General features: G+C 40.1%; 1 protein-coding gene across 6 annotated transcripts in view; it reads right to left on the reverse strand.

The window, feature by feature from the left end:
• The window catches only part of HIVEP1 (HIVEP zinc finger 1), a 116,577-nt gene that overhangs the window by 76,282 nt on the left and 17,499 nt on the right, over positions 1-22,796 (reverse strand). For 4 of the 6 annotated variants that reach the window (XR_004747856.1, XR_004747854.1, XM_035316105.1 and 1 more), the window contains exons 1-2: positions 5,398-5,530; positions 3,201-3,286 (exon numbers count right to left, since the gene is read on the reverse strand). The exons of 1 other annotated variant lie outside the window; for it this stretch is intronic. Coding sequence is in view for 3 of the 5 variants with exons in the window: in XM_035316105.1 (XP_035171996.1) it covers positions 3,201-3,286; positions 5,398-5,504 (193 nt within the window). In the remaining 2 variants the exon portion in view is untranslated. Of the gene's footprint in view, positions 1-3,200; positions 3,287-5,397; positions 5,552-22,796 lie in introns of those variants that run through there. One more of the 6 variants, XM_035316106.1, reaches the window with a different exon arrangement.

A 22,796-nucleotide genomic window follows, 5' to 3' on the forward strand; every position in this document is an offset into this window, starting at 1 on the left:
ATTCCAAAGTCAAAAATCTTAATAAAATAGTTGAGGATTTTCAAAAGGCACTCAGTCATTGGTGATGGGTTTTTAATTAATTTTCCCACAGAAGCCAATTGTAAAACTACCACCAATGAAAACAGCATTCATCCAAGTCAACTCCCATGTGTTCCTGACAATCACGATCATAACTTCCAAGTGTGGTAACAACATATTTCTACCTTTTTTAGAATGGTCTTTAAAGATAAAACTTAATTATAAAGAAAAAAAAATACATTTATCTTGCAGTGGCAATAAAAACCTCATATATGTAAAGGTACGTTCAACCAGAATAAAATCTTACTGTGGTCAGCACAAGCTGGTTTGTGACCATTCACTTCATAATGCACTGAGTCAAGACCCAGACAGAAGGGTGCACCCATAAAACATCTTAACAGACCCCTGGAACACACCGAAAGAAGCCTGTGTGTTGCTTTAAAACCAGCTCAGCCTCCCCTGGCTCAGGTAGCAGAATGATGCCAGCAAAGAGAAGGTCCAAAAGACTCCTCCCTGCTTCTCAGTCTCCCTGTAGTAACCCACTTTCTAGATGAAAGACAGCTTGCTGAAGTTCATATTTGGTAAAATATGCTGCATGGACTTACCTTGTCAGATTTGATATTATGAAAAGATTTCCAAATATATTAATGGGAAGACTTGGGCTTGGGTTTTCTTGCGGAGTCTCCCTCAAAATAAATCCCACTCTTGTGTCATAAGTCCCTTCTCAATGTTTTTTCAAAGTATGAGCCAGGAATGGATGAGCTGATATTAATAGCTGACTTTCTACAACATACAGTGCCCTGCCATCTAGCATCTCCTGATCCATCAGCACTGCTGGGATTAATAATCAAATCACAGTACATAACAGACAAAGGAGCAAAAACTCTTCTCAATTTAAAATGTCATTAATTTCTGCATAATAGAAATTAATAATAGATAGATACCTATAGATAGATACCTATAGATAGATACCTATAGATAGATACCTATAGATAGATACCTATAGATAGATACCTATAGATAGATACCTATAGATAGATACCTATAGATAGATACCTATAGATAGATAGATAAATACCTAGATAATAAAGATCTATACTAAAGGTCTGCCATTTTTAAATTGTGCATAAACAGTAAATTCCCTGTGACAAGCATACATACCAAGATGAAGATCCAGACACTAGCTGACATTAACTACGTGCCATGGATGTGCAAACATCTGAAAGGCACATGTACACAACTGTGCTAAAGACCCTCTGTAAATCCAGCAAGCTTCAAAAAGCAGAAGACAGGGCATGTGTCACTTCCTTCGCAGAGGAAGTATTTGCTGAAATCCTACACTGTCAAAGGGAGCTGACAAAACAGCAGCAATTAATTCTTTCAGCTGTGTGTGTGCCCAGCCTATCAAAAAAAAAAAAAAAAGTCAACCTTCATCCATCTTAATTTGTTTTTAGTTTTGCCAAGGTAACTGTGATTAACTTATCAAGTTTCAGTCTGAAATACTTGGGGGTCAGGGGAGGCAGGAAGGAAGGAAAGGTTAATGCAAAGTCATATGTTTGCCTTACATGCCTAAATAAGTAACTGCTGGTGATGCAAAGCAATGCCACCTTTTAAAATAAAAAAAGTGTTAAATCCCTACAGCCGAAACAACCAAAACATAAGTCACCTTATCTCTTAGAAGGTAGTTGCCAATATTAATAAGCACAAGACAAATGAAAAAGCTGAATTAAACAAACAAAACAAAAAGATGTGCTTTCTCACATAAATGCAGAAGAAGCAGTATTTCCAGTACCTGTAAAAAACAGCTGTACGCTATTCTGCAGCCATTTGAAAACACCTACATGCCAGCAAAGTTCTTGTACTCAAGCACGTGAAGCTCTGAGAGTAAACACAGTTGCTCTCATTCAAAGATGACAGTGTCAGTTTTTCAGGCTCCTTCAACAGGTAGCAGGCCTGTTTTGCCAACCAAACGAAGAAATTAGCTAGCTGCCTTCTGCTTCAAAGCTTAAAAAAAAAAAAAAAAAAAAAAGTGATCAGAAACAGTTGCTCACCCCCAGTGGGGATGAAGCACCCCTGCTTCCCTGCCACAGCGCCTCCCAGCACACATTTCTCTGCTATTCCATGCTATCCCCCAGTATCGAAATGCCCAGGGCATTTCAACTACTGCATAATGCTGCTTTGATAAACCTGAGGTTATGATTCACCCTGCTGCTCGTGCACCTGCATCTTGGCAAGGCAATGCTATTCTGCTGTACAATAACTTCTGCATCTTTAGGATACCTGCACACATACCTGCGACCAGTTAGACCATGCTTCACGAGTGAAAACAACAACACTCTTTGGAAACGTCTTTGTACAGTATGCAGCTCCCTGAAAATTGGTTTGGTCATGATTTTGCTTCACCCCTGCCTGTACAACTTAGGAGATAAAGATCTTGTCAGAGCTGTAAAACTGAATGCTAAGGCTGCATTACAGCCCAAGGTTAGGCTTTCCCTACTTTTAAAGCAGCATCCTTATTTTAGTGCTTAAAAATTCTCCTGGTTCATTTTTGCCTTTTCCTACATATTTGTAGGTACACATTTGCAAACAGCAAAATGCCTTTGCTCATGTATACCAAACAGAGCCTTTCCCCCAGTAATAGCCTGGAAGCTAATAACTATTTTAGAGCAATTCCAGTACAGTGAGACACTGTTATTGGCTGTTTATGTAACAGTGATTTAACCCCCACTGATACCTTTGTATTCACAGCATACAAAATGTGCCTCACAAGAGCTTGTTAATATGGTAAGTGCAGAAGCAGTCTCCATTTGGAAGACTGTCTTTCAAAGCAAACATGCTTAACCTGAAGTTTCAGTCTTGGAAAAAATTACTCAATTAACTGCAGACAACAAAAACAACAGTAATGTACAGTAAATGCTCTGTGGGTGTAATGCAAGCTCATTTCCCAGTAGTGCACTCTCTTACACCTTAACTCATTTCTCACCCCGCTGCCATGAAATATCTTTTATACATTAAATTTGCTTGTGCATTTCGTTTTCAGGCAATAAACCATGACACCGCATCATTACCAGCTAGGGCAGGGTTTCTTCTCAGAAGCATTTTTGGAGTGGGGGGCCAGCACGCAGCAGACACCCCACTGCCAGGAGCACTGACAGTGAATGGGGAACCAAAAGCAAACTCACCGCAGCGGGCAACACCATCTCCCTCCGGCACCCCCTCCATGCAAGCACGGACCCCTCCGCCGAGGGCTGGATCTGACCCGATGTCTCTGCTCGGGGAAGGCGGATGTCAGGAGGCGTTCATCAGAGCGGCATTATCATTAAAGGCGTAAAAACTGCTGCAAACCCGTTCCCTGAGAGCCGCCCCCGCCAGCGCCGGGCTCGGAGGCCGCGGGCCGGCCGCCATCCCGGGAGCCCTCCCCCGCCGCTGCGCCATGGCAACGCGGCCCGGCCCGCCTCGGAGGCGTGAGGAGGGTACACCAGGCATCCACCCGAGTGCCGGGTCACTGATATTAACCCACTGACACACCCTCCAGACCATATATAAAAATATAAAAAGTAAATGATAAACAGCCCAGCCACTTGGCAGCTCGCTGGTCTGGCTCTGCTTCCAGTTAGAGTGATGAGGGGGGGGGGTAGAAATTTGGGTGGGGTGGGTGGTGGTGTTGAAATGGAGAAATGTTGCATTCGATGCCTTAAAATAAATAACCACAGGAAGGCTGGGGACAGGGGAATGAAAGGCAAGGTGCGGACTTTGATCGTGCAATCAGATTGGTGCGGGCACCTCTGACGGTCTGATCGTATTGCTGCAACAGAGCCCTGGAAAGCCAGCCAAGTAGAAGTGGAAAACTCTATGGACCCGGTTACCACTCAAGAGATGAGAGCGAACTCTGCCTCTGGTACCGGGATTTATGGGAAAGGTAAATGCAGCCATAATACAACACTTGCCAAGATAACTTAGGTCTTCCTTCATGAAAACCCCTAAAGCATGTTCCTAAACCCATTACTATTCAGGGCAGTCCATAAGCATCTGCTGAAGCATAGCATTCTTAAACAGGAATCCTTAAGTACTGTGCTGATTGACATTGTGTTTTTTTTCCCCAAATCCAAGCCACTGTGAACCAACAGAATGAACTACCCTCATTAAATTTTTATATTGCCTCTGCCTTCTTTCAGATTAAACCAGAGAATACAAACAGAAAATAAGTTTCACTTTCCATTAAGAGGAAAAAAAAAAAAAAAAAAACACACTTTTTTTTTTCCCATGTAGGATCAACAGGCTGCATGCGGCCACACATCCCTATGAATGAGCACCTTTCATGACAAAGAAAGCTGGCACACAGCAGAAGGACTGCTCTGCCCCTCTACAAGCCTCGCAACTTCCTTGATGTGCAGCTGCAAGCCAGAAGGGACCACACAGAGCAGTGTATGCATATGTTTTATCCACTGATGAACCCTTTTGAAGCAAACTTTAAAAAGCTGTAGACTATGAACATATCTCAGTCATTAAGAGCTGTGGTTAAGACGTGTTTCTCAGTTCAAGTGAGGTCGCTATTAGGGGCACAGGCTGAGGTCCTCGCCTGTTGCACAACTGACACTGCCTGCCCTTGATGCCCCCAGAAACTTTTGACAAACTGAGCACACAGAATGAGTTCCAAACCTTAAATACAAATGTTACAGCTCATTAATATTCATCAGCAAGGTTTCATGTCTGCAGCTGCTTCCATTTCTCGTTCATAGCACACCACCTCTCCTCAGAGCTCTCACCTGCTGATTTCTGACAAATAAACTGTATCCCCTGTTGAAGGAAGAAATCTTATCAAATAGTGAATCAATGCTTTTGGCTCTCCTTGCTGTTATTTAGGAATATTGTGCCCCATATACTAAACTATTACTGTATGTTCTTTATACAGGCAGAAAAACGGACCTTGGAAAATGGTTTGCACCAGTTTCAGACTTAGCTAAATCAGAGTCTTAGACGAATTTTATACTGGAGAATTTTGAAGGAAAACATTTTTATGTAACAACTCTGTTCCTTGTTGCCATTTGGGTAGACAGCCTTGATAGGAAAGCTTGTGAGAGGCTGTCTAATCTCCTATTGCAAGTCTCGAGACAGATGGCAGAGCACCCTGCCAGAAGGTTATGTTAAGATCACAGTATCTCCCCTTCTTGTTAGCTATATCCAAATGCTATGGCAGGCAGGATCAGTTTTACTATTCACCCCCAAGAAACTTTACCTCTTCTCCTCATCTGCAGCAACTGGAGCTGCTCAATACGAAGATAAGGGCACCATCATCTTTCTGCAAACATTGTCAGAAATGGGTAAGGACAAAGAATTAAAGAAGTATCTCATGCATCTGTCCCTAAATGAACAATTTACCTTTCAGGAAAAAATGGTCTTGCCATGCTGTAACCGCCCCAACATACCCCTCTATGCTCTTCAGACAGGCGAATAAACCCAAGAGGTATGTTATGATTTTCTTGCATAAAGAATTTTCTTTCATAAAAACATTTAAGAGAAGGCCACCATCACCCTGAAGGAAAAAAAAAAAAAAAAAAAAGTTCATTCAGCAGCCTGTGAGTAGTAAAATTACCCCAAGAACTTCATAAAGCACCACCTGGGGTGAGTGAAACAGGACTGCCGCTAAATCAGAAGAGTAATGCTGCAAAAAGGGGGAGAAATTAGATGTTCAAAGTCTTTCCCACTGTTCTCACAGCTTAAATACATCTGTTGATTTAATGCCCATAAGTAGCATGAAGAAATAAGTAAATAGCTACAATCCTCTTGTTCACTGTTGCGAAAGAAGCTCAAAACCAAGGAAAAAGACAGATAGTATGAATAAACTTCACTCAAAATTTGTAAAACCTAGAAGTATCCTCCCTACACGAGATCATAGCGCAGCCCAAAGGGCTTCAGGACAAAGCACATACAAACTACTTGTAAAGGCTCAGAAGAAGGACCACCAAGATGTGTTTCTACAGCCACCAGCTTCACAACATGGAACTACCACACAAGCTTCTCTCTGCTCCCCCATGAAAGGGCACAAAACAAAGGATGACAACTATTTTCAGTCATTTGGAATTGGAGACCACAGCACCTGTTTTCCCCTACCTCATTTTCTGAGTATTGTTATGGCCTATTACAAAATTATCTAGTAATGAAAAAAAAAAAAAACACATTTACGAAGTGACAATCTCAAGTTTTTAAACTTGAAATCTCAATCTCTTCCACTGGAGCAAAAGTCCAAGTGATGAAATAAGCCTTGAACTGTGCCCTATTGTTGAACTACTCGTCGCTTTTGGAAAACGAATGAGTGCCTCATTCCAGACACTGCAATTTAGCAATTTAATCTGTACACATGTCCTGATGACAGATGTCATGAAGAGAGAGCAGAAAGCCTTCAGAGAGCCAGTAGCCAAATGAGAACATTTCCCTGATCAGTGCCACTGACTGGAATTTCACCTGCAATCACAGAAGAACCTGGAGCAGTTACTGGAAAAGCCCCGTAACCCAATTCCAGGCAGAGCCAGCGGCAGCAGCTACCAAGTGGTGGTCTCCAAGAACACGTCTCATGAACAGCAAGCAGTCATCCAGATATAAGTGAGGGGGGTAATAAGAAGGAGGAGATGTTTGCTACTATCCAGCAGAACACAGCCTGCAACATCTTGTTAGCTCTCCCAGTGGTCTCCAGTACTGCGTGAGCAGGAGACGACAGAGCTTTGAACTGCACCTCATTGACAGAGGGAAAAAGGGTTGTGAGGATCACAGTTCTTTTACCTTTTGAGTTCCCCAAATTAAACATGAGTACATTTCATATGCTCGTTGGTTATCCCTCTCTTCTCAGTTACTTTAACTGCTGCTGAATTCTAAACTCTGCTTCAATTGAAAAAAGGAAAACAAAATTTGTGTTTTTCTGATGCATAACATACAGCTGTCACAAGTGACAACGATGAAGATACAGGAAGAGAGAACTATTTAGCTATTTTTTCTATTTTCCATTTCTAACCAATGGATCCTGTAAATAGGAACTTACTATGCTATGTAGTCTTCATCCTAAGTCAGACTGCAAGAAAGATTGTTTAGAAAAAGAAAGCACTTTCTTGCACTTGGAAGAAAAATTGTTAGAAAAAAAATAGCACTTCCTTGGAACTGCTATAAATGTAATTGCACAAAAATTCCTACCTGGGTTTGAAAAAAATCTCAAGTAGTCTTTCCCATTTTTCCCCCCTCATAGTTTTGTACCATTACCATTTGATTTAAACCATGTATAAAGCAATTTTGAAGCATGCTCCACCAATGTATCCCACCAAATTTAAACTATATTTAGACCACAGTATTTTTACTACTAGAGAAACCTAACAAAGGAACAACATGCTTGGAACATCTGTCGCAGTGATTGAAAGAAGTCTATGACAGGAATAGCAAATACTTATTTTCTTTTCCAAGATGTTGTCAATCAGCTGAAGCAAAGTATCAGTAAAGTAGATTGTCTAAGAGTTAACTCACATTGGCCTGTCTCCTCCAAAATGAAGATGATTAAAATATTCCCTTGTATAACCTTGTCTGGTTGCTTATAATTATCTGCCATCTCTGTGTTGGGGGGGGAAATCTTTGTCAAAACTAGTAAGCACATTACAGTGTTATGTAAAAAATAATTCATATGCTTAAGTCTAACCCCCCACCTAATGAAATTCAAATTTTCAAGTGTGACAATTATTATATACACTTAAATATTCAGCTGCATGACAACACAGGCCTGAAGATACAGACCCCTAAGCATGTCTGTCTGTCACACAACATATTCTGCACAGCTGATCAAAACCACAAATATTTACTACACAACTTTTTGGTTACCTCATGGAAGATGACTTCAGAGTGGCTGCTAACCCTGTGCTAATGCTGACTATCCATGATGGTTTTCTGTGGTGCTCACCTCTTAGGTGGCCAAAAATCTTTCAGGTTCTTGCATGAACTTTGCATGAATGTGTACAAAAGGTTCTTTCACACAACAGTGTCCTGCCGCCCAAACCACACAGAGCTGCTTTCTACATGGAGGTGAAGAAGGGACGAATCCCTGTGCCTGCATTTGTGCTCCCTTTCAGCACAAAGTTAAAGGAAACCAATACTCCAAAAAGTAACAGCATGACTCACAGGATTCATTACAACACACTGTTGGTGTATCACAATCAGTTGTCATGAGTCCATTGTGGGCAACCAGCAAACAGTAACTTTTCTCATCACCACCAGGATGAGGTTTCAACCACATTACCAAGTGGCAGCCGCACACATTACTCTCCTGAACTAGGCCCTGCCTGGGCCCTTATTAAGTCAGGCATATAATGCAGGATCAAGGGCGGCCTGTTACTCCACATCACCACTGCCTGATCAAAAGCATCAGCACAAAGCTATGGCAGGAATGTGTCTCCTGAGCACTGGTGCAATAAGCCTTGAGGCTCAGCTGGAAGAAGACAGGCCAGTAGGCTGCTAATGTGAGAAGATGCCTTAAGTGACCTACAAACAGAATTCCTCGACACGAGACAACACTGCCTTCGAAGGATGTCGACACGAGACAACACTGCCTTTGAAGGGCCAGACATCGCTGCAAATCCTCCACCTGGGCTCGTTGCTTAATGGGGTTTGGGAGTGGTGACCATTGCCACTGCTGATGTTCTCAGACCAACTCCTCCTCAAGCCACAGCACCACCGCCATGCTGCAGGAACACACTGGGATGTTCAGGAACAGATGAGAATATCAGCAGTTTCTAGGTGAAGCCACAGCTGTGAAATTGTGTAGGAAATGTTGTGATAGACATTAAGAAGGGGACTTAAAAACAAAACAACAACAAAAAACCACCACCACCCCACAAACAAAAGAAAAGAGCCAGACCAGCGGAGCGGGACGTAAAAGCTTTCTGAGAAACCTCACTATCAAATAACTAAGACAGAACCAAGTATCAGTATTCAAGGAGAAATTACTCTGAGAAGAGCATGAAATGCCAAAGCCTTAAAGTTCTCTGCTGATTATTTGAAAACAACATCAAACAAGGACAGTATACTTGCATATTCAAATAAATAGTTCAAAATTATATTTTCTTTTCATATGTAAAATATGTAAATCTTGTTAACATATACTGTGCTGAAAAGATTCAGAAGCCATCTATATACAAAATACAGACTTAAAAGTAGAATTTATTCCTCTATATAATGTTTTCTTATAGATACAGGGCTCTTTACTTCAAAAAGGACCACTACATAAAGGAATCATTGTTAACTTTCAGCTTCTGTATTGAAAGTATTCAGTATACATATCCAAAAAAAGTTCACAATTCAGCTATGATCTGGAGATCATATTGAGTTCATTTGCAAACAATTTGGGAAAAGATGGTTATGTAACTCACCAGGGTGACACCCAGTACCCACCTCATCTCACTGCATCCCACCCACTGCTTGCATGCAGCTTAAATCCTACTGAACCTTTATTGAAACCAAAGAACACGGACCCTGTCTTACTGAGATCAAAGCCTTGATCTCACCTCACATCCACTGGTCCTTTCGGAGTGGCCTTTGAGCTCTCTAGTGGCATGTCCTCTTTGTTCCTGTTCTTTTTATGCCTTCTTAAATTTCAATGCAGGGACTTCAGCCAAGCTATTTTAAACTGCTCCTAGAGAGACCTGGAAGTATGTTTCTAGAACACTAAGAAGGTAGGACAGAACTTTCTCTGTAGGTACCAGACAGGCAGACCTCCATTTTGACTAATTTTAATACTGCTGTAGTTTCATTGTAGTATTAATTACGCAGTATGGTGCCCACAGCTTTGTATAAGCATCTTTTTGAATTATTTAAAACAAAATAAGAGAGAAGCAGCAATTACTCAGCATCTCTGAAAACTGCACAATTCTTGAATTTCAGCACCAATCACAAAACATGCTAAAGAACAAATAATGCATTCACCAATGTGCAGGCCTTAAAAGACATAGTACAAGACAATTCTATAACCAACTGCCCCTTAGCTACAACCAATGACACCCTGCGCAAGCTTTCATAGTACACTTGCTCAAGGATACAAGTATCAGAGGGTGATCAAGTGTACTACTTCAGGAATTCAGCTGATTATTTTTTTTCCTGTGGGAAAAAGAGAGGAGAAAAAAAAAAAAAAAAAAAAACATTTAATTAGACAAGATATTTCCTGTCAACGTGTGAAGTTTCATTTCAAAATTGCCATAAGTGAATCACTAAAGGAGAAATTAGAGCTCCAAGATCCCTGCATGATTTCGACTCAGTCTTTGCCCGTTCGGTAATAGTCGGTCAGGTTTTTCCCTCGTTATCAAGGCAGGAGTCAATAAGGGAGCAAGTCTCAGCCCATACCTTCCTTCGGGGTGCTAGGCATGTTTGGGAGCCTTCCCTCGAGTTCCTCCTCCTGCCTCCAGGCCCAGCATAGCCACCAGTCCCTAAGCCAACACTAGTGAACTAGGAACTTTCCTTGTGATGAACAAAGACGCGTGGGCCACAGGTTTCAGGAAAGTCCCCTTAAGGCTAATGAGGAAGCCTCAAAATGAACCATGTTGTGTGTATAGCTGTTTCATCTCCAAAAGAAAGCATTTAGAAGCAGGTTCAGAAACAATGGAATTATGCCTGTCAGTATGGACTTAAGGCCCATAATGTGGATCACACTATATGAAGTGAACCTCAACAGCAACTACTGTTCACCACAGCAGTTGCTGCACTTCTGTCCATTTTTTCATTTTCTAACAACTTCTGCTGAATCAGACAAATTGCTGACATCCCTCCTGGGAGTGCTCACACACAGAACAAACTCCTTCACACACGCACACAAAATAAATAACGTGACATGGAAATGAGTTTGAATCTACAGGTATATGTGAAAGAAATAAAAGTTCCCTGCTTTAGCCACCTTTTTCAAATATTCACATTAAGTGCTACACTGAGTAAAAGCAGCTGAACAAACAATCCTAGTATTACTGGAAAAAATACAGTGGTGAGATTTTGCAGGCTTTTAGCCCCCTGCAAAGACCCACAGCTTTTTGTCCAATCTGGAAGGCAAATTGTTTCAATGAGTAAGGATTTCCCCTCTTTTAAGAAAGAGCACATGAATGTGTGGCACAGCCTAAACAGCCCAAAACATGCAAGTGTGTTCTCACTTTGGACCACAACACAGCAGTAACCTTGGCATTCCAGATGTAGGTCAAAAGAGCTACAGTAAATTGTGAACTACCACTTCTTCAAACTTACAAATTTACTATTGTTCAAAAGAAAATATGCACAAACAAAAACAAGTGAGTTTCTCTAGCACTTTATATAAAACTTACTTGAACAGAAGTTTTTTTGTACAAAGAATAGGAAAAGGTCACAGAGAAAAGCTACTTGGGTTGTGAAGTGACAGCTTTCAAGCAGACACCAAGGCAAGCAAGCAAATGTTAACATTCATACTTCTAACATTAATACAAATAATAGTACTGTCACGTATATACAACATAAACAGGTTGTTTTGGCTATCTGCTAGTCTCAGTCAGGTTATATATCCTTTAGACACAAGCTAAACTGCAGAACTGCAGCACATTTATTCCTAAAATCCTTTTGGCATCAGATCTAGTGACCGTGGGAAAAAATATTTATAAAATCTTCCAAGCTTTTTCAACACCCCCCCCCCCCATCACCCCCTTTTCTTTGTAATAAATTCAGTGAAATATTTTTGCAGTATTATTCTAGTAGCTTCCCTCCAAGTGATTGTTATCCTCCCTTCCATTTCATGATCTGGTCTACAATCACAACCAATTTTCCACCTTTTATCAACTACCCTACCTCCACTATTTCAGCTAAGCAGAAGTTCTGTGGAAGAGACCTAGAGGTTACAGCGTTATATAAAAATACATTATTATGGTAGATGTGCATCAACAATACCGCACTCTTGCAAAAAAGCTAACATGGTGTCAGAACACACAGACAGCAAAGGAGGTCTGCCAGGAAAGCCTTCTGCTGCACTCACCATTACTGGCGTGTCAGCAAGAGAATATTGGTCAAGTTTCATTGCTGCAGTCCAATAAAGATGAGCAGAAATCGCAAGATATTCAGAGAAGAGCTGAGAAAAGATGAATTACATATCTAACCTAAACAAAAGAAGACTGAAGAGAGCCAAGGTATGATTCTTCAATGGACCGGAAGAATGATACAAAGAGGAAACTTTATTTTCATCATCCAGGGCCAGCAGAGTAACTAATTAAATTATAACATGAAAGACTTTACCAAAACATAAGAGAAGCTTTCTGACAGAAGGAAACACTCTTGAACAGAACACACAAATCACATGGGGCCAGGTGAGGGAGGATGAGAGGGAGGGAGGAAGAGAGAGTCAGTCAGTCTTGGTTATTTCATATATTATATATATATATATATATAGGATTAAGAATATATATCTATATACGAAGATTATGAAGATGCTAGTTGCTGTCAGAATGACCAAGCCCTAGACAGCTCTGTTTTAGAGTGAGTCAGATCATTGCTTGGGGATCCAGTTCAACCCTGTGACTCTGTACGTATGCAAACCTCCTTACCCTTTTCCCAGCACCAAGTGCCCACATAGGCCTATGAGAGGAGCAGTCCCTTTAATTCAAAATACAAAACGAAAAGAGGCTATGGTCATGCTGTCCCCCATGTTGGGCAAAGGTCAGGTACAACCTGGCCCTCAGCAGCAAGTGTAGGGCAGAACAGCACACAATGACACAGCTGCGTGGAGTACTGCAAGTCACCTGAGCCAAGGAAAAAAAAATAAAGTCCACATAACGTACTACAGAGAGAACAGAAAGCAGTTCACAGTTTGATGCCCAGAGGTATACAAATAGAAAACGGCAAAAATCTACTGGAACATCACCTTAGACTTCTCTTCACTGTACCAGCAGAGAATGCACGTTGTCTGCTGGCATTAGCCTCTCTGAACCCTACTACTAAATTAACCACACAGCTTTGCCCTCTCATACGTATATTTTGTCTACACAAGCTACTAGCAGTATGGACTAAAAACTCCTTTACTTATTTACACCATCCCTAGTAAAATAGGAAACTCTCTCAGCTGGAGTACAGGCATTCATCACCCAAGAGATGTCCAAACAAATGAGTTGCATCTCTCACTTCACAGAGATTTATCTACAGCTAGAAGTTTGGGGCTAACCTGTTTTCTTTTTCCCTGTCCCACAACTAAGTTTTACTTCCTTTTATTTATTTATTTTATTTTAAATATATCTATCCATTTTACCTTTCTTTTTCTCTGCTCTTTTCTCTTTCCAACCTCTTCTGCTTTCCACTAGCTATTCTTCTTCATTGCTGCTTCTTATTTCCCTACACTACACAGCAGGATGAAGAAAAGTGGTAGGACAAGCACATTGAACTCCAATAAAATGGGGACAGTCCTGGTGCCTGCTTCCTCCAAACATTTAAAAGCAAAGGTCTCCAAGCTTCACTCACCTATAAGCCGTAATAGCACAGATTAATACTGAACTACCAAGGGCAACATCAGATTTTGCTATCAAAACTGACTAAACCAATAAGTATTTCACATATAGAGAGCGTGGAAAAAAGATGCAAGCCTGACAGAGCTATGGAAGATGCAGAACACATAACAAGACTTGTTAAGAACAAAGGCATTTCAATGATGTCTTAGAAAGCTGGGGCACAAACTACCATGCCTCTAAGGGACAAAGCATAGACCAAGGAACAATATAGCTGGTTACAAAACCATTTTTTGTTCTCCTGTCTTTGGACTGCTGTAGGGCTTGGAGGGGCCTCTCAACATAATCTGGATGCCTGCAGGTCCCTATTTTATGCTGAGTTTTGTACACTAACCATTATGTCTTAAAGGCAGGGGGACCCTGATGCATTCCTCCCATCTTCCAGAGCACAGACTGCATCAGGAGTCCAGCAATGAAGCATGTTCTCCAAGCCCAGAAGATTACAGAGATCCCATTAAAACTATTCTAGGTTTATGTGAAAATTGAAAGGACTGAGATCTTCACCAGGATTGCAGTCCTCCTATCTACACACTCTTTTTGCTTTTCCTTTTACTGGCACCACAGAAAGTTGTATGTTTTTTTTGAACTGAAGCCCTCTGAGGAAATAATTCAGACAACACAGAACACCTCAGCTATTAAATTACTATCATACTTTTCGTTTACCAAAGCCTTGCCCACCGTACACGCACCACTAAGTTTCAGGAACTTGTTCTGAAGTTGCGTCTCATGCAAAGCAACTGTTGAGTTTAAATACAACAGCTTTTGACAACCAATTTATCAGAACTATTACTGGGCAAACACCTCTTATTTTTAGTACAGATAGCACCCAAAGTGCCTTAACTGGAAAGTTTATTTCCATTTGTTGTTCCACGCAGGTGAAATAGAATTGTTATAACGCTGGGCTTTGCCTGATGGAAACAAAATTTCTGTATATCCATATATCACACACATGCTCCAAAGCCCAAGAAAAACAATGTTAAGCTGTGGTAATACTTTTATTAGTCACAGCAATCCTCATTTTCTCTGCAGTAGCCAAAACAAATGCATGGCAGACATGGCCTTTTGCTTCATGAGATGTACTTGACAAGGTAACAACAGCTGGTACAGAGTGAGATTTGTATTGGCTAGCTACACAAGATGTCATCATATACTCATTTGGAAAGTACCCAAGAGCCATGCTTCAATTAATTTTGAAATTAGAAAGGCCAGTTCTTTCTGGTTTGTATAAAGTTATATATTAGAAAACCACAAACTTCCCACATTAGCAACCAGCTAAGATATTCTTAGACAAATAAAAATATATATTTAGGTATGCATGCATATATGAAACTGTTTTATTACACACAAAATAGAAAAAATTTGAATTTGGCAAGATGGGTAGATGTTCCACAGTAGCTGCTGTATCAAAAAGAGGCAGCTAATACGGAAGTTACCTCCCATTTCCTAAATACAAAGTGCAGCACTAGGATCAACAAAGTACTGAGAAAATAATAACCAAGGGGGGAAATAAAAAGGTACAGTTTAGATCAAAAGCAGTGCTAACCATCTAAGAGTTTCCACTGATCTTACTAGAACTAAGAGTATGTGTATAGGTATGTAAGAGTTAATTTAAAAAAATAGTTTTTCAAAATGTGAGCCGGTATACTTGTGATTACACATTATTCTGCAACTAGGTTTTCCTTCTTCTAGTTGGAGAATTAGGCAGTTATAAAATGTATTAGTAAGTCTTTAATTGCATCATAAACCTTGGTAATGTTTGATAATTTCTTAAGGGGTTTGACGGAAGAATCAAAAGGTTACAGAAACCTTACTTCTTCTCAAGTTCCTAACCTTCACAGACTTATAATAATGTGGAAGAACTGAATGTGCAGGTACCAGATGAAAGAAGGCACATAAACACACTTCAAGTTCCTTTTAAATAAATAAAAAAGTATAGTTTAAGCCAACTTCTGAAAGCCCTGGCTCAAGATTGAGCACCTGAGGTTAAGAATACTACTAACACAAGCCTTTTGTAATCAACCCCCTAATTTTGTGCTGTGTTCAAGCTAGCAGTTACTAGCAGAATTAGCTCCCTCATTCAGTGCTACCCAAGTTGGGCAACAAAGAACTGCAAGCAAGCGTGGCAATTTGCTGATGAAGATGGTGGGAAAATTTGCTCTACACCAGCACACTCCTTCCCAGTACAGGTCTGCTCCTCACCTTTTCCAAGAATGTCCAGCAGATGCTATGGGGAGCACAGAGGGCGTAGTGACAGCAAATAGAGGTTGCTGCCATACACTAGTGTCCTGCCCTACCAGGGAAAATATATTAGTGTAGCAAAGAAGTAGAGGTTCTTTCCTCAGATCTCTAGAATTTAAGTCTAACAGGAGGAAGCATGCTCAAAAACAAACAAACAAACAAACAAACAAAAAAACCTCAGAAAGGGATTTTTCCTTCAGCTTTTTTTTTTTTTTTATGAAATATATGCATGTATAGCATTATTCATGTTTTAGTAGCTCTGGTATTTGTTTTCCATTAGCCATTATGAAACTTACTTTAGAAAATATGTTTTGTGGGTTGTAATCCATAGCTTGTTAACCACTATATTCGTTTACGGACTACACATATGTTTTTTCAAATATAGACATAAGGGGATGTTAAAATCATGCCAGAGAGCATTGGTTAGTTCCCAGGAAAGATGGCATCTAGAATTTGGCAGCCTTCAGACATGGGAAGAGCACACACACACAGTCAGACTCAACAGTTTCAAGTGGTTTCTGTGCACCATTGCTTCTGCTGTGGTGATCCCAACTTCTTCTACAGTCACTTGTTGCTGTCACTTTTTTCAAATGCAAAATACTTGCACATTGTTGTATTAGAAAATGATGTTTGCAAAACATATCCCCCCCAATTCTGAGCAGAAATTATTTTAACTTCTCTTTACTGGACATTTTACAAAAATACTGTCATCCTTAACTAGATTGCAAAAAAACCTCCTACAGAAGGAAAGTACAGTTGATGGACAGAAAGTAATAATTATCACCAGCTTTCCAACAGACCAGAAAGGTAACACAAAACCACCAGAACACACTGAGAATTGCCTGTACCACCCAATGCAAAGCTGAGGTAACATCGAGATGATTCAAACTACCGGCACACGTCAGAGCTGCACAGAGGTCTTAGATCTTCCCAAAAGCCACACTGCATGGCTGGCAAGGCCTTCTGCAGGCCAGGAGCCCCTCTCTGTCCTCAGCTCCTCTCCAACACCACTCAGCATCCCCGTGACCTGAACCTCGACTCCTCACCTGCTGCCCTTCCTCTTGGAACAGGAATGGCAGTCAGCACCTGGTGGCCAGCCACGCTTTCCTCACAGTTCACTGCCTAGGGAATGGTCCCACCCTCCTCTCCAATGGTTTTTCAGTCCAGGTGGCAATACATTATATTGAAAGAAAAGCCTAGACTCTGGAACATCATATTGTTGAGGTTCAGTAGCCACGACCAATGAAAAAATTATTTTGGGCTGACACAGCTCTCTATACTTGAATTCTAGAAGCATTGTAAACAATTATTTCTGAATTGTAATAGAGCTTCTGAACACATGGTTGGGCCCCTGGTACTTATTGTGTTACGAGCACAACAGAAATCTGTACAAAGAATGTATTCTTATCATCACTGAAGAAAAAGGTATTTATATTGACAGTACAAAAGAACTCTTTGGAAAAAAAATCAAATATATTAAATTCTAACTCAAAATTAAGAATTTATTCTGCAGACTGATTGCATTGTAAAGGGGAAACAAAATCATTCAACGTGCTTCCTTCAGGTTTAAGAAAGTAATTAAAGACTGTACAGATCATAATATTTGACTTGACTCAGTTTCTGGAAAATAATTAGATACATAGTAGAATTCATTCAAAATTTTGATCTAGTCTACATAAAAACTATTTAAAGGAAATATTAGCTTATACATGTTGCCGAATCCCTTTACCAATACTTGCTGATTATCCCAGCAATCTTCCCTGCTGTTGATGTATGAAAGAAACAGTCAACTAATTCGTTAAACAGGAAGTGTTGATTACATACATATTGTTATCAAAAGCACAAACTACAGTTTGTTTCCTTTCTCTCAGTTATGGTAAATTTAGGTGCCTGCAAAACAAGATGACTAAAAATACTCAGTCTGAAAACTGATACTTCAATAATACTTGGGCATTGCCACTTTAGGAAGCCAAGTAAGACATGCACAAATTCCATACACTCAAAGCCTAGCTACACACAGCTAGTAGCTATTTGTGATTAAATACTCTATTTTAAAAATGGGTAAAGTTGAACAGACACAGAGCACTTTTTTGTCAAAGAATAAGCTTGTCCGTGGAGCTGGAACATTCTCTGAATTTTACAGTCATACCTCCTTTAAATTCAAATTAGCTTCCAAATGCAAAAAGTCCCTATTTTCTTTTTTTGCATGGCCCAACTACAAAAGACTTTATTATACATTATAAGAAATGAAAGCTGCCTTCTACTAAGCTGATTCAACTGGGTATTTTCAGTCTTAGAGCCAACTGAAAGAAGCCCCCAAATACATGAAGATGACCTAAACAAATTTATCAAAATTTCCCACCCACATGTATTTATGAATATGAAAAATTATAGTGACAGTGGAACTAGATTCTCAGATTTTACTTATAATTCACCACTGTGATGGACAGAGCTCCCAGAAGTAACTAAATGTAGAACAGGATAGTAGCTGAAGATAGTTTACAAGTATCTTCCTCCAAGGCCAAGTCTTTCATTGATTTAATTTGCAACATTTGGTCTTGAAGTAAAACTAACAGTGCATGTTAATGTCATACATAATTGCTATAAAGTGTTATAGCTCTAGAAAACAAAGTGACGCATGATTCAATAAAACTCTTCTACTACATGATGTAACCGAGTCCTTAAGAGGTAAAAACACAAGAATTGTGCGTCTTCTTACTCATCAGGAAGACATGTTCATAGATAAGCTTAAAGAATAACACACTGCTGGTATATTCATTGCAATATAACTAAAGACAAGAAAACAAAGAAAAAAAGAGCTCAAAAATATCAACAGAAACATGATCCAAAATTTTATTCCTTTAATTCTGCCTTGGAAAGTGAGTATTATAAAGATTTATTTGCCAAGCAGAACATACCCAGTGCCTCCCCAGTAAAGTTCAGACAAAACAAAAGCAATACATGACTGGAAGATGTCTGCTTTCATTTATTTATTATTTAAAAAGCCTTCCAAAACAACACAGAGACCCATCACTTTAACTGAAGAGAGTTGTATATAGCATTTTACTTCTTTGTCAGACAACATTCAGGATGGTAAAGCAATATTTTCAGTATCATCCTCTTCTGATGTACTTCAGGTGCTCATTTTTCCTTCTTCGCATTGCTTTTCATTGCAGTGAAAAGCGTTCTACTTCATACTAATTTGCATACTCACACACAGAATGCTAATTACAAAAGGTAGGTGGATTTACCTTCAGGAAACACAGTACCAAATGGCACTAACTTTTCAGAGCTTAATGACAAAAATCTTATTTGCTTTGTAGCTCCTTCAGCCCTACTGAAACATCACTATTACACGGTGAGACTGGTAACTCACATGGTATTTTCAGGAAAAGCTTTCTCCTACCTATCTGCTCCACATATATCTGTCAAAGTTGACATTAAAGAGGGTAAAACTGTATATATTTGTGCAAGTAGAACATCTATTGAACTTGTGCATTACTGCTGTTAGCACTTGTTATATGATGCTGCTAAAGGAATGGGTCATAATATTTCAGTTTTTCAAGTGTTTGAAGGCCTATCCCAAACAACAGATTGCAATAAGGTATTTTTTCCCCTTGCAGCTGCACAACAGGTGGATATCCATGCCTAATATTATTCTGTGTGATGTCCCAAATTATACCACAAATGGCTTATGTAACAGAGGCACCATGCACACAACTAAAACAAACTACTCTGCAACAGTGTATGGAGACTAAGTCTTTGCCAATTCCATGCATCATTGTTGGCTCTGCTAATGCTGAATAAGGACAAAGGCTATATTCTGTCCTTCATGGCAGCAAAACACAGTGATGCTGCTATAAATTAAAAAACACACAAACTGACAACAGACTCATTACTACTTTCTTACTCTTGGTTCCAATACATAAATGTAGCAGAGCTCCTCACATTGTGCTGAAAATAATGGGAAACAGGGATAAATGGGACAGTCTTTCCATTGCTAAACAATATAGATCTCACTTCCTCCATCTGGATCCCGTTTTGTTGGCTTGTAGATTTTTGTGTGTTTTTGTTTGTTTGGGTTTTGTTTAACATCAACTGTCTGTCGTTGTTCTTAGCTTTTTTTTCCCCTGCGTACATTCAGCACTGCTATTCAAGCATATCAATAACCTTAAAAAAATTTAAAAATCTCAAGAACAGAATATCTATACTCCTATGAGAATCTGCCCTACAGCAATGCCACATTTCTCAGAGGCTACTAAAATCTCCCAGGCTGTTGCAGATTATAGATTACACATCAGAATGGTTTCAGATGAAGAAAGACATTAGTGAAAGCAGTTGTGAAAGCATCACTCTCATCCACTTCTTTTCCAAACAAGGAAATGATACAGATGAGTGAAAACCCTGCCTTTCCCACCAAGCAACAAGAAAATGCATAGTTGGTGGAAGTGTTCCTTGTAAGCAACTTCCCCATGTCATATGCCTCCTTCTGCAGAGATTTAATTTGGAGAGGGTACTTCGATGAGAAACTCCAGAGTTACTTGACCAGGATTTTACTGAAGAAAGCACTGTACTACAGCAGCAGGAAAAAGACAAATTTAGGGTAGTAACACAACAGAAATATGCTTATGCTACTATTGGATACAAACACTAACAAGTACCTAAACTCATAATTATATGAAGTTCAGTATAAAAGCTGGTATTTCGATTTAGCAGATTCAAATTTCTGCCATTTTGAAATCTTTCTAAAATGAAGCATTTCATGTTCCCTTACACAAGATTTTCTGTTTTAGAATGACCCTTGCCTATCCTGCAAAATTCCTTTACTCCCCTTACATCTTACCTTTTGATTTTCCCTTTTATTTGATGAGAATACTTTGTGGGTGTCTTTTAAATATTGATTTATTGAAACACTTGACTGAAAAAGTATAGCACTGATACAAATGTACTTCTGTAAATCAAGTCATGTTTTAGTAGCATATTATTCACACATCTTACATGAAAATAAAACCTTCCTTATTGTCTCCCACAGACATGGCCAGCTTCAACTCTAGTTGGGCTTTGACCACATGAATTTTCTCCCTACAAACACGAACAGCATCCCTGTATTCCTTCCTCGTTGCCCGACCTTCCTTCCAGCAGCCGTACTTTCTTTTTTCGCCTGAGCTTCAGTAGAAGATCCCTGGTCAGCCAGGCCGGCCTCCTGCCCTGCCTGCCTGACTTCTGATATTTTGGAATTGCCCAAACTTGGGCTTTTAGGAGGCAGTGCTTAAAGACTGACCAGCACTGATGGACACCCATGCCTTCAAATGTAGTTTCCCAGGGGACCTTGCTGACTAGTTCCCTGAGCAGCCTCAAGTCCGCTCTCCTCATATCCAGGGCTGAAGTTTTGGTGGCAGTTTTCCTTCTGTCACCATAAATTCTAAACTCAACCACTTCATGGTCACTATGACCGAGATGGCCACCAATTGCCACATCTCCCACAAGACCCTCTCTGTTCTCCAGCAACAGATCTAAGAGTGATCTTAGTTCCTAGTTGGCTCCCTTAGCACCTGCATCAAGAAGTTATCATCTACACGCTTTATGAACCTCCTGGACTTGCTCATGTCAGCTGTGTGGTGATCCCAGTTGATGTCTGGCAGGTTGAAATCCCCCATAAGGACAAGGGGAGTTGACCTCGAGGCATCTCTCAGTTTTGCAAGGAATAATTCATCGGCATTGTCATTCTGGCCAGGTGGTCTGTAATAGACTCCCACAGCGACATCCCCTTTATTTGTTCGTCTCTTAATCCTTACCCAGAGGCTCTCAACTTTGCCATTGTCAGCTTGAAGTTCCACACAGTCCAGCCTATGCTTCATGTATATCACCACCCCACCACCTTGCCTACCCTGCCTGTCCCTCCTGAAGAGCCTGTAACCATCTATTGCAGCACACCAGCCACAGGACTCAACCCACCAGGTTTCAGTTATGCCGATGATGTCGTAGCTGTGGGACTGGGCCAAGACTTCTAGCTCATCCATATTATTCCTCATACTGCGTGCGTTTGTGTAGAAGCACTTCAGATGAGCCTCCCTACATGGAGCACCTTGTGGAGCTGACTGAAGGTCCTCACTGGCACACAGTCCCTCTGATTCTAGCACACCATCCCTTAGGTCATCACCGGCATGCCTGGTATTATCCCCTTCCCCCTTTAACTCTAGTTTAAAGCCCTATCTATTTTTGAAGTAATTAACTGGAAGTTACTGCATCGTCTGTGCTACACAAAAGAAACTTCCATACTGCACCAAACAATCATTTTGTGTCACTAATCTTCATCATGATTCAAATGCATTTGGATTTCTTGTAAGAGCATATGACCAATATTAAAAAAACATATATAATCTAGCTCAGCTTGGACTCCTGCATTCAGTTGAGAAATTGTCAGTAGAAGCTCTCTTGTAGGTGTACTACTCAACACACCGTGCACAGGAATTGTTTGTTGAAACGTTTGGTATTTTTAGATCTGGCCTCTCAGTGGGAATTCCACACTGAAAAAAGGTATCATTTATACACTCAAATTGTGTACTCCACTATGAATTTACATACAGGTGTACAAGGTGAATTGCTCAGTTATAAACTGGAACTTATGTGTTTAAGCACCTGCTGAAAACAACTAGGAATTATGCTCTGGACATGAATACATGCTTCTCTTCTCTGAATAGTTTTTTAAAAAAGAAAAAAGCTCAAGCTCACTACGCGACAGAAGTACACATTAAATGAATCCATATTTAATAAAAAGGAACAAATCTGCTTTCATAACTTCCAGTAGTTCTTTTTATCTGTTTTGTTGGTGGTGGTGGTTGTTTTTTTTTTTAGGGTAAGATACTCTATATGTAATTTTTCATGACTTTAAAAAAAAAAGTGAAATTATCTCCAAGGAAATACATTCAAAGCATTTCCATGGCATTGAGCATGAATGGACAGAGATACTCAGAAAGAAGCAAAGAACACTCAGCTGGGATATTTACCCATCTCTCCCCC

This window comes from Oxyura jamaicensis, chromosome 2, assembly GCF_011077185.1.
Source record: "Oxyura jamaicensis isolate SHBP4307 breed ruddy duck chromosome 2, BPBGC_Ojam_1.0, whole genome shotgun sequence".
NCBI classification, from domain to species: domain Eukaryota; kingdom Metazoa; phylum Chordata; class Aves; order Anseriformes; family Anatidae; genus Oxyura; species Oxyura jamaicensis.